This window comes from Vidua chalybeata, chromosome 3 (assembly GCF_026979565.1).
Source record: "Vidua chalybeata isolate OUT-0048 chromosome 3, bVidCha1 merged haplotype, whole genome shotgun sequence".
Taxonomy (NCBI): domain Eukaryota; kingdom Metazoa; phylum Chordata; class Aves; order Passeriformes; family Viduidae; genus Vidua; species Vidua chalybeata.
This window is the reverse complement of record NC_071532.1, coordinates 38,256,426-38,269,070: the sequence shown is the minus strand read 5'-3', so window position 1 is coordinate 38,269,070 and position 12,645 is coordinate 38,256,426. Positions and strand designations below refer to the sequence as shown.

Sequence of the window (12,645 nt, the reverse complement as noted above, 5' to 3'; positions counted from 1 at the left end):
AGGCGCAGCTGCGAGCCCGGGACTGCTCGGACGGGGCCGGGGCCTCGCCTCACGGGAGGCGGGAAGTGCGCTCAGGGGTGGGGGGGATTCTGACCCCGTCAAGAGACACAAGTTTTCTGAGTTTATGCCTATTCTAGGGTTTTGAAACTTATTTTTAAAAACATCTATTTGTCTATCTACACTCTTAAATCTGTTTTACTGCTTCCTGCCAGGAGACAGCAGCTTCCTCTCTGCAAAGCCCTCCCCACCCATATGCAACCGAAAGCTTTAACGCGTCTGGTTTTTAAGTCCTCTCTAATTTGGCGTCTCTAAAACAGTGCCACTTAATGGAATAGAGAAAACAAAAATCTAAGATGAAGCCCTACAAATGAAAAGTCCTTAATGTTACCTAGTTAATGCTGGTTGTAAAATCCAGAGATAATTCCAGGGCTCTGCCCGGGACAGTGCTGATGTTGTGGCGATCCCTGTCCGGACGCTGCAAATTGTGTGTGACGAGTAATGACCATAATTTCCTTTACATATATCTGAGCGGTGTATTTCACGCTTTTTGCCCATAATGTGGGACCTGTGATAGTTCACACACGTGGTTTTCCACATGTTTGCGAGAGCCATAACTATGTGTTTTGCTGCCTTCAGTATCTTTCTTACAAATATTTGCTCATTTATGATGCTGAGTGTTGAAAAAAAAAAGCATTCTGCATTTCAAAGGTGGGGTACTGACACCTTGAAATGCACAGGTTACTTGAGTGTTTCTCCACGGGTAAAATAATCTCAAAAATAGATCACAGTAAAAAAAAAAAAAAAAAAAAAAAAAAGCTATGCAAAGCACATTAAAAGCAGTGTTCTAGCACAGAAGACACGCTGGGAAGGAAGGGCTGGCACAGGGCCACTACGAGGGCAGCTCATCCATCCTGGGACTGCCTGGGACTGACCTGAAAAACGTTTTAATGCAAAGATAGATTTAGCGTGCAAAACAGTCATCAGAGTTTACTGCAAATCTGCTTTTTGAGTTGATTTTCCACTGGATGCTGCCTGGAAATCTTCCTGTGTGCTGCTGTAAGGCTCTGGGAATTAGCATGGGATCATATTTTATCCGCAGGTCTCTTAACCGCAGAGTCATACTGTTTTAATTTAAAGCTTATTACAGATTGCCCGTTTCTCTGAAGGGTAAACTGGAAACAAATAATTATTGATGTCATAGGTCAGGGCGATGGTTTGAGTTGTAGAAATATTTTCCAATTGAGTTGGCCATTACTGTTTGGCTTTGTCCCTTAGTTGCAATTTCTGATTATTATTAGTTGATTTAAAAAAAATACAAATTATGCAGTTTTTGTTTACAGGGTAGATCAGGCATTTTGATTTTCTTTTTAGCTTTGATTTTTTTTTTGTAACTTTCTTATCTAGCAGCGTTTTCAGCAAAATTGTAGGTAAGGAGCACACCAGAACCCGAAATTAGATTAAGAACATGTATAAAAAAAATTAATAGGTTAAATGGAGAGAAATATCTGCTTGAAACCAACACTTGAACAAAATACAGTTCCCACTGAATGTGTGTCGAAGCAATGTATTAATGTCGCTATTTGGGAAGGAAATTACTAAGGAAGATGAAACGTATTGAAGTGTGCGGGAGGGGAGGCTCAGGTGGGATGGAGACATATTATATCCACGGTGTGAACCGCAGGGGGCTGTTCCTCAGGAAAAGCGAGTGCAAGTTCAGTGGGTTTGCCCGTTCTTTGCGGGAGGACGCTGCCCGTGGGCGGGTCCGGCGCGGCGGCGGAGGCGGAGTGGGCGGGACGCGATGGCTGCCGAGCTGCGTGAGGCGCTGGAGCGGCGGCAGCGGGAGCTGGGCATCGCCACCGTCACCGCCGAACACCCCCAGGTACGGCAGCCTCCTGAAAACCCGGGAATAAACCCCTGCCTTGCCAGCGGGGCACAGCGGGATCAGGGCGGGATGAGGTCCTGCGCCCGCGGTTTTAGCAGAAGTATCATTGTGGAAGTTCTCGCAGGGCCTGGCAGAATGTTTGGGGTCATTTTTTGGTCGCTTTGACTTTGCCTCCAGATCCACCCCCTTTCCCCCGTAGTCTGAGGAGCGGCTCACCCACTTCTTTTCCCTGAAGTCGGCGGCATCTAAGATGCTTTCCAAACTTCTACTCGCTCCCAGTTACAAGCCACGTCATTCATTCCAGGTGTGTGGAGTCGCAAATGGGAGCACTCCCAGTGCTGTCTTTTAAAGTGAGACAGTGTTGCACACACGAGACAGAAATGATTCGGAAAGTGTGGGGGAGCAGTTTGTCACATTTTATTCGTGTTCTGTTAAAATTCCTTCATAAAAGGGTACAGCTTTTAGGCCGAGTAGAACATTCAGCATTTTCTAAATACTTAACAAATGATACCTGCCAGCACACGACTGGGAGTCTAATGGGATATAGAGTCTGACACCGCACTGGTGCTGTTTTCCAGGTGTTCCCTGTTGAAGAAATGATGCCCCACGTCCAACACATGCAAGGAGGTCACAGTAAAAACCTGTTTCTTAAAGACAAAAAGAAGAAAGGGTTCTGGCTGGTGACCGTCCTGCACAACAGGCAGATCAATTTGAATGAACTTGGTAAAAAACTGGGTGTTGGAAGTGGAAACCTAAGATTTGCTGATGAGAACGCCATGCTGGAAAAGCTCAAAGTGGGTCAGGGCTGTGCCATGCCGCTCGCCCTCTTCTGTGACCAGGGAGATGTGAGGCTGGTGCTGGATGCTGCCTTGCTTCAAAGGGGCCACGAAAAGGTGTATTTTCATCCAATGACAAATTCTGCAACCATGGGCTTAAGCCCCGACGACTTCCTGAAGTTTGTGAGATCAACAGGCCACAATCCCATCATTGTACACTTCGATGAAGACATTAAATAGAGGAAGTTCATTTTTCTACTACTACTCATATTTTGTAGAGCAAAACTGGTGAAAAATCTCATTACAAATAAAACTTGAAAAAAATGGCTTACTCCTTTTTCATTTGTTTCAGTTATGTAAGTTTGTATTGTATAATCTGTTGAGAAAAAATACTGCCTTTCAGTTATTAGAAGGTTAACAGTGTTCTTAAAAAGACATTTTGTAATCTACCACTAAGCAGCTAGTAAGTAGAAAAGCCATTATTTAAATACTATTATAGTTTTTATCAGTAAATGGATAAAACTAGAATTTCCCAGGCATGGGACTGGCCTTGAAGGTTTAAACTTGACATCACTAGGAAAGAACAAATTCCAAGTTGTAGAACACCTGTCAATACCCCCAGGAGAGAGTGACTGTCCCTGCACCCATTTATGCCCTACTACACATTGCTTTCTTTTTATTCTTTCTACCTAAAAAAACCAACTCACCTACACTAAAGGAAATGCATTTGATTGTCATTTTACAATCATGGTGTGCTGAAGACCGAAGCAGAAGAATCTCCCTCAAGTCCAGTAAACATCCCATGGCAATGAGCACCCCCCAAAACCCAAAGCCAGGGGAGTAGTGAGTGAGGGATGGAATCTGAAGATGATGGGGGTAAAGGCTTTTGGATGCAGCCCAAGGAAAATGTCAGTACAAACAATGCCTCCAGGGCAAGAGTGTCAGCACAGGCTGGGACGAACTGAAACCAAAACTACAGGAGCATGAATTAAAAACATGTAAAAGGATTTGTGATCTTGGGTGAATGAACAATTACTATTAACTGAGTAGGAAAAATCATCATCTACAGTAAGGCAAGTTCCTCCACTCACAACTTTACCACGGTTCCTTCATATAGAATGATCTGGCACCTGTTTTCAGAGCCCTTAGTGACAGAACGCTTCACCATCCAGCAGTTTTGGTTCTCCACTTCTAACAGACATAAACCAACCCCATCTAGCCTGGGAGTCATGTCCAGTGGGAAAGTGACCAAAAATGCTGCAGCTGTAGGAAGACTACTAGAGATATGTCTAGACTGATGGGAACCTGGTATTTAGAAATACTGGGTTGATGAATGAGCTCTGGATTGACAAATGCACCACTAAATTAGCTCCACATTGATACATTAGGATGTGTCTTTAATATTTATCTTACTTGCTCTCTGGCATTCACTCTCCCTTAAAGGTTGTTTTTTTTTGTTTGTTTGTTTGTTTTTGTGGTACCCCAGAATCCCTTATCAACTCCAAAAAAAAGAGTATTAGATTTGACTTGCCAAGGTTTTTAAATCTGGAATGTTTTAATGTGACAAATTGTTTGAAGTATGTGCACAAACCTGGAATCTGCACTGCCTAAAGTGTGACTTAACTTCATCCTCAGAAAGGATCCTGAGACTCATCTCAGCAAAAATAACTACCAGGCTTCAAATACTACATCTGGCAAATCTAGACTGATTTCGTTTTGTATTTACTTATGAAATCAGTGTCTCATTCTTTTTTTTTAATTGTATCAAAATAGTGTACAGTGAAAAGCTACCCAGCTCTATACAAATCACACAGAACAAACTACACATGGTCCAGAAAAATTCTGCTACAGTTTTATCAGTTTCCTTCCAGAAGAAATACTCACTGCACACATCACCACGACACCAAGACCCTTCCAGAAAAAAGTGTGTATAAATATACACACACAAAATAAGAATAAAAATTATTTGGTTTGGCATTTTAATAACATCATTAATAAATGTATACAATGGCAAACATTAAAAATCAATATGTAAAGGAAATTACAGTTTTAAATAAGAGCTTTTAAAGTTCTGTTTCACACCTCGGTACATTCCTTTAAGGCAGTTTTATTAATATCAAAGCATTATTTACATATACATCATCAGCTATCCCTAAAAATCACACATGAGCTCCCTTTCTTAGGCTGCATCATGTCCTGGACAAAATTTAGAAATAAGAATAGGTGTTGGGAATGTTACTTAATCCTCAGAGACTATCAGAAAAGTAAATAGAACATACACATTATATGGCATGAGAGCCTCCTTTGTAACCTGGAACTGGCAGTGCTGGGTTTGGGATTCCTGGGGTACAAAGCTGCCATGTGCATCCCTGGCATTGGGAATTGCAGGAACTGAGAGGCTGCTCCCAGGTTAAATTTGGTTTGTTACTTCCCTTTAAGGGCACAGACTGAGAAGGTTAAGAAAGGAAGAAGAAAAGGGGAATTGGCAGAGCACAGAGGGCCACCTGACTGCTCGAGTGCCATGGAACTTCTCTGCAAAGCAAAGAGGACAGCTTGAGAAGAGCTGAGCTGGTCAGCAGAAGGGAGGGGATCCCTGTGTGATGGAAAGGACACATCCAGGTATGCTGAGGGCACTTACACGTGCTCAGCAGTGCTCCACACATGAGAGTGCGTACCAGAGTCATGACAGTGTCCCCAGACACAGCCACCCAGCTTGGATCCTGGCAGCATTTGGCACTGCAGTTTCAGTATCGTGGTTCAAGCCATGCATTTTTCTGTAACAGTAATGTGACAAACGGTTCTGGGGGGGGGGGGGGGTTGAGCTGCATCAGTCCTCTGTCAGCAGAGAGTGAGGAGAACCCAGGCACAGGCCCTGAAATGAGCTTAAACACGCTGTCATTCAGAGTTAAGAGAGATTTTCCTAATCTTTATGGTGTTTGAATTGTCTGTCATACCTGCTATGCCCTTAGTATAGATCTTTTAGCCTATTTTATCACAAAAAAAAATTCAGAAGAAACTAATTTTAAAGAAAACAAACAGAAAATGTCCCCTTCTAAAGCTCATGGCGTATGCCTCTTTTTTCCCCTTTTAGATAAGATTTCAAGCTTTTGAATCTGTTGAACTGCCTTCAGCAGTGAGGCTCACCTTCCTCAGAAGCTGCAGGTGACATTATGCACCTGCCTGTTGGACACTCGGAGGTGACACAGGGAACTCAACCCTTTACATGAGGAACAGGAATGTGCTTACTGGCTTTAATAAAACAGAACAACTCATTTTGGGTCTCAGTTCCTGACGCCTTCCTCTGAGCTCGCTGCAAATCTTTCCAGACAAATATATGTGACCACCCAATGTACCAATGATGTTTGTTGACTTTAATATAAATCAATAATGAACAAAATGTATCTAGTAAAAGATAACCTTAGAGGGAACTGATTGTAAAATGCATGATATTTACATTTCTTTTTGCCATCAAGAAACCTCCTAAGCCACAATCAGCTCATGTCAAAAGACAAACAGTAAAAAAAGAAATTAAGTCAATACACAAACATCGTAAGACAGTATTATCCTAGAAATGGCATTTGTGGAAAACAGCCTTATATTAAAATAAAAGTTATAGAAAAACCACACCTGACAATTTCCTGTCAGAAACATCTGAACATACATATGCAGAGTAACTCGGGAATGTAAAAAACACAAAGGACAAACAATGTCTCTATAATACCATTATCCCATGACTCTGTTAGTTACCAAGCTTTTCCATGGATGTAAACAAATTTTTCTCTTGCAGTATGCAACAAAAATCAGCATAAACTTTCTTAAGAGCAATTTCATGCAGATTATGCTAACCAAATAAGGCAGTGAAGTGCCAGTAGCTGTGAGGTTTTTGTATCTGTATATACAGTCCATTTCAACAAAATTCTACAGCTTTTCTTTTAGGTTCACAGATGTAAATAGAAACTGCTAGTTTGTTTTTTTTTTTTTTTTGCTAATTATTAGCAGAAGCTTAAGCAAATCAGTAGCTAATTTCAAAAACAGAAGATGAAGGTTTTTTTTTTTTTTTTTTTTCCCCTGGAGTAATTCTTGAGACCTTAAAATCCTTGGTCCTTAGGGAGATGAGAACTGTCCTTTATTCAGTAGATCTTAACAGTGCAATGTGCAATAATTCCTAAGACCATCTACACATTTTCGGCAGTAGACTCCAGTAGACTCCTTGATTCAAGGAAGGAAGGAAGGTAGGTAGGTAGGTTTTTATTTCTTGCCTGCTCTAGTCACGAAGAATGTAAAAAATTCCCTTAATTTTTATTAATGATTCCTACAGTCGCTGTCTTGTTACTTCAGATATAAAGGCTTCACACTGAGATACTGAAGGACACTTTTCTCTCTGTGTTCAGTCAAAAGGCAGAAAGAGAAAAGAGTGTAAGAAAAAGCTTCAAGCGTAGACGCACAACACACAGAGTTCAGTCACTAACAGCATGCACCAAAGGGGCTCAGGGAAGTCGAGAAGAGAACAGAACACCAAAAACAAGCTTTATAAAAAGACAGATTTCATGGGGTACTGAATACTCTGGGTTTTGTTCAATTGTTCTTTCACATTTACCTGTCCCTGTCTAAAAACTGACTACAGTATTATTTCTTAGTGGGATTTCTTTGAAATCCCACTTTCTTCTTCAGGAGATTGGAAAAATAAAAATAAATGTCATTTTTACAGGCAAAAGGCTGAGTGGGATGAGGTTCCCTGCCTTTGGAAGAAGCTCTGGAGAGCCACTGGCCCCGGCCTAACGAGTGAGCATGAGAGAAGCCAGGTAAGCAAGCAGGATTTACATCTGGTTAATGCAATGTGCTCTGGGGCTGAGATGGAATGCTGTTAGTTTGTTGTAAATGAAATTCATCTCATTTACAGGTTGGGCAGGAAACTCACCACTTGGCCCACAGCTCAGGTAGTGGGTAATAGAATTAGGAGCTTTGTTGCTCCCTAGACCTGCTTTTTGAATTTCTGCTTTCAGGGATAGCTTCCACATCTGCAGAGAAAAGCATTTCAAGTTATTAATTGTGTTTATCAGGACATGAAAAAAACCCCTCATGCATTAAAACATATTCTACTCATTAGGAGGACAAAAGGATACATAAACTTTCTGGCTGTTTTTAGGAGGAAAGGACAGAGGAGAGGGACAGAAGAAACTCACTGCAAGTGCCTGCTCAGCTACACTCACTGACGTTCATCCCAGCATTTACAACAGCCAGGTGTTATTCCTAAAGCCACACACAGATACATGTCACCTTTAGCTACACCAACCCTACATTTCTGCATGAATGGAAATAAAAAGCAATAATGAGGTGCAATCACAGCTGACTGACCCTAGCAGAGAGCTTCTTTCATTGTATTTTGAGCTGCTGCACACCGACAGAAATGTTCACATTCAGCTCCACAAACCACAAAATTGTCTTTGCATGCAACAGCTTGAACGTGCAAAATGCAGCATCTGAATTCACCAGTCACTGAAAGTAAAGCAGCAAGCAAACCCTGAGCCAGGCAAACCTCAACTGTGAGCATGGCTGAGCCTGAACAACAAAACCTTTCTGGGCAGCAGCCACATATTTAGTGTTTATCAGTTTCATGCAAAGTCCTTACTTAGCACTGCCCAAGGCAGCAGGAACCAAGGAATGAGCAAAGGCTCCATGTGTTTCACAGCCTGCCATGCACATGTGGCTGAGGAGCAGCAGGGATTGGGAATAGAAAGAATTCCATGGAACCTTCCACTACTTGAACATAGATAGACATCCACAAACTTTTTGTTAAAGACCAAAAAGTGAAGGAAAAAAAAGGTCCTTCTGTCCATGACAACATTTTCTTTTTTTCATACGTAACAAACAAATGTTGATAAGACATTATTCAGAGCCATTAAACACTCTTTCAGAACACTTCTGCTGCTGCCAAACTCAGCGGAGCAAAACAAGCTATTCTCCTCAGAACTGAAATGCAATTCCTTCCAAGTTTATAAACCAGTGCAGAGTGGCATGAGCTGGACATGGTTAGTCTCCAACTCCAGCAGACTGGAGACACTAGCGCTCCAGGACACTCATGTTTGGCAATTCCAAAGCCCTTGGGGTTTAAGAGGGAAGTTGAGGACCACACTGGAAATTTTTGTAGGTGTGACTGTCTAAGAACCTGAGCAAGAAGAGGAGGCAACCCCACACCCGAAACTTCTGCAGCCAGAGTTGATCTAAAGCAGCTACACATCTTGTTCAGATCAGTGTTTCTGAAGGGCACAGGGAAGAAAGCCAGACCCTGACAGCACAGGATAGGTTTGTATTAAGGGCACTCAGAACTAGGACTGTAATTCTTTAAATAACCTGCAAAATGCCTTGTGCACACATTGCTTGGGATACCGGTGCTCTTCACCCCCAACCTAATCCCAACACAACTATGGATGAACTGGAGTGAAGTCAAATGCATGACCCAAGACCAGAACACTGGTCTTGCCCTGTTAGAGTAAATGTGTGTGAAATTAAGATTATATAGCTCTCATTCTTTTGCTGCTGAGATAGTTCCAGTGGGAACACAGCAGTAACTGACTGTGCCCAGTACTGGGAGAAGCAAGAGATTTATCAGCCCAAAAACAACGAGTGGTACAAACCCGGGGAAAGACTGTGTCACATCCTCAAACAGTCATGTTATTCTCCAGACATTCAATATCCTCCCCTTGTTCCTGACATGCAGGGCTTCCCATCCCATATAAAACAGAGCCCTTCCAGACTCCCACATGGGATATCTGCTGCTTTTCCTCGGGGAGCTATGGATTCACTGCCCCTCCCTAATTAAGCACTAAGGAATTAAAAGTTCAGCCCACACAGTGGTTCTGAGACTGCCACAAAACTGCTGGGAGAATAAATGCAATTGTACAAAACAGAATGTGACACTTGTTGTTTTCAATATATATTTTCAATTTTAATTATTTTTCCTCTAGCTATGCTGTCATTCTAATTTTTTATAATGTATTTTAGCTCCCACAACTGGCATAACCAATGTCCTCTTGCAAAGAAGTGCTCATGTCGAAAGCCTAGTGTAATTTTCACTTAAATCTGATACAATTTTAAACTCTGTCTAAATTTACCATTGTGAAGTTTCAAGCACATGCAGAAAACAGTGGCACATGAACTAATTACTTTTCAACATTTCTCTTTAGCTGCTCATCTGGAATTGAAGGAGTTATATGCTGAAGTATTCATATCCTCCCATAACCTTGCAAACAACTTTGTTTTTTTTTCTTTTATTTAACTGCATGAATTTAACATTTTCTGTTATTTTGTTACACCATTTGTTTTCTATTACATCAGTGGTACTTCCATTGACAAGAAAAAATGAATTTCCACCATACTCAAGACAGTTTTTTTTCTTCTACATCACAAGAAGCCTATTATTTGACCCCTGATAAAACCAAACACTTCACCACAGTTGTACCCACAACTGGAAAGACAAAGCAGACCAAAGGGAAAAGGTGGAAAAGGTCATTTTTTCATGACAAGTGCTGCATATCATGTGACTATTTATCACCTCTTTGTAAGAATTATCATTTCTTTTTAGGATTATGAATGGCCTGTGTGTTTATTACTCAGTAAGAACAGTAATTAGTATTTACTGTGCAAACTAGAGGCACTGAATTATTTGGATTATTGGGCACTTGTTCCTTGGGCATTTATGGCATGACACAGCATAAATGAAAAGGGTAAGAAGACACTGAGATATCTCCAAATGCTTCTTTCCATTAATACCTCATTTTTGAAAGAAGAGGGGGAAAAACCATTTTTTTTCCCTCCAGGTAGATATTCAGTGTATTACTGATAGCCCTGAGAGCTCGAGCTCCACTGCCAGTGCTGTCCTTGTCCCAGGAATGCTGTTCCCTGTGCTGTTCCGGGCATGCGCTTGGTTTAACATGCAGCAGTAACCAACAGGAAAACACCAAAATATTTGCAATGCGTGACAAATAAAAATAGAGCTTGTATTATAAAGGCATGCAAAATATACACAGTGCAATTAATGTTTCATGCAGACTTTGGTGGGGTTACAATTCCACATTCAAACATGCCACAGTTCACAGCCGCCGTCCACAGGGAATAACCACCCAGTGGATAAACCAGGAATGATTCCTTCATTGGAGGGAAGTTTTCTCTGTCATCCAGTGGACATGGAGAACACCTTTATGGCATGTTAGACATAAATATTTAATAATACAACTTTCTCTCATACACAGCCATACTCATACCACAGGGTCTGGTTATCTTCCGAGACCAGCAGGGGGGACTGGGCCTCGCCAGCGCCAGGACTGGGGGTAGGGACAGGGTCCCTGGTCAGAGTGGCCTGCAGGTCACCCTGCGCCTTTGGAGCAGCACAAGACTGTTCCTGGCTCCTCAGCACTGACCTAAACACCGACACGTTCGCCTGGTCAGCTGCTTTGGAGGTGGATCTCGGGGGCAATCCACTGATATTGCTGACTAACTCGGTGTTGAGGGATAAAAAGGGCTGGGGAGCAGTGAAGGACCCTGCACTGCCATTCCCAGATCCGCTGGCTTTATCCCAGAACACACCCACACTGGGCAAAGTCCTCTCACGACAACCTGGCCTTTCCATCCTGGAAGGTTTGGGAAGCTCAGAGTTACCTCCTAAGAAGTTACGTGGTGTGAGCATGGGGGCTGCCTCGCCCTGCGGGCCACGCTCCCCCCTGGCAGGCACACAGTGAACACAGGGAGAGGACACCCGCAGTGCCGAGTACTCACTGGAGGTGGGCGGAGCACTCCTGTCAGCCAGGGCCGGGGCTGCATCCACGGACACGGGTGGCCTACTGTCCTTAGACAAAAAATCATGGATGCTTGTCCTTCGGGTGGTTCCTTCTGCCGTGGAAATCACGCTGCTGGCACGAGGTAAGGTGGCGTAGGGGTTGCAGTCCCTGGATTGTCGCTGGGTTACAGTTGCTTGCATCTTTTCTTTCACAGACCAGGCCTTCCCCTGGGCACCAGGGGTGAATTTGATTGGAGAGCTACTGAAGTAGAGATCTTCAGTCTTCCGGAGGCTGGGCCTTACCAGCTGTTCTGGTTTAAGGGATCGTCCATCTGAGAAATCAATTGTGTTTCTGACACTCAGGGATCTCACGATCCCACAGCCAGCTGTTGGCTGCTTTCGGAGCTTCTCCCTCCCTGCCAGCTCCACAGACTCAGACAAACTTCTCATCACTTCATCTAAAAGGTTCTCTTCACTCACAGATTTCCTCTGTAAAAAGAGAAAACAGACATTTCTAAATTGCAATTTTTATCTTTTTTTAAGCAATTTTTGTGGACATAAATGAACAATTCTACAAAGATTTGGTTGTTTTTTTTTTTTTTTTTAAATTTCTCATCTCCAAAAGCAGTATTAAACATTTATGATACATACTTAGTCTTCTGTACAGTTTACAAAAAAAGAGTTTAGGTGAATAATATTCAGACTCAGTGAAGAAAGACTGTAGTTGTTTTCAAAATGGTACTAGAGACAACTGGGGAAGAATTAAGCTAAAGGCATTAGGGAAATGCTCTGGCAGAAGACTGGAAAGCTTGAATACCCTTCCACCCAGAATTGGTCTGTGAGGCTATGAAAGGGATTCTGGGATTTGTGAACAGCAGCGGACCTGGCTTAATGACTTAGGTGGGTTTTATTTCATATTGCCAGAAGAATATTGTCTAGTGCTTAAACCCCAAAAATATCCTTCTCAGAAGACCATGGCTGAGAGCCATTTTAAGTATCTAACAAAAAAAATGCAGAATCTTCTCCGGATCTGTGTCAGCTGTCCCAGACAACCCTGTATCCTCACTCCTGAGAGGCCCCAGTCACAGCAACTGGCTGGCTTTATCAGACAGTGGGATATCCTACAGGAGTTTGGGCAGATCTGCTCAAGAATGAGGGATGCAGAACCTGTAATTCCAGCAGAGATTAGGTGATTTGGGGCTTCCTAGAAACTG

At 42.5% G+C, this 12,645-nt stretch overlaps 2 protein-coding genes across 12 annotated transcripts in view; one reads left to right on the top strand and one right to left on the bottom strand.

Moving 5' to 3' along the window:
- Window positions 1-1,772: 1,772 nt before the first annotated feature.
- On the top strand, window positions 1,773-2,908 carry LOC128785268 (prolyl-tRNA synthetase associated domain-containing protein 1-like). The gene is made up of 2 exons (XM_053937585.1): window positions 1,773-1,879; window positions 2,461-2,908. The coding sequence occupies exons 1-2, from the start codon at window positions 1,799-1,801 to the stop codon at window positions 2,896-2,898; spliced, it is 519 nt and encodes a 172-aa protein (XP_053793560.1). The 5' UTR covers window positions 1,773-1,798; the 3' UTR covers window positions 2,899-2,908.
- A 38-nt stretch (window positions 2,909-2,946) lies between these two features.
- CCDC88A (coiled-coil domain containing 88A) overlaps window positions 2,947-12,645 on the bottom strand; it is a 65,763-nt gene continuing 56,064 nt past the window's right edge. For 6 of the 11 annotated variants that reach the window (XM_053937573.1, XM_053937575.1, XM_053937578.1 and 3 more), the window contains one exon: window positions 9,581-11,920. In XM_053937573.1, coding sequence (XP_053793548.1) covers window positions 10,898-11,920 — 1,023 coding nt within the window. In that variant the 3' untranslated portion in view covers window positions 9,581-10,897. Of the gene's footprint in view, window positions 3,035-3,071; window positions 7,040-7,576; window positions 7,677-9,580; window positions 11,921-12,645 lie in introns of those variants that run through there. The other 5 variants (XM_053937580.1, XM_053937582.1, XM_053937584.1 and 2 more) reach the window with 2 other exon arrangements.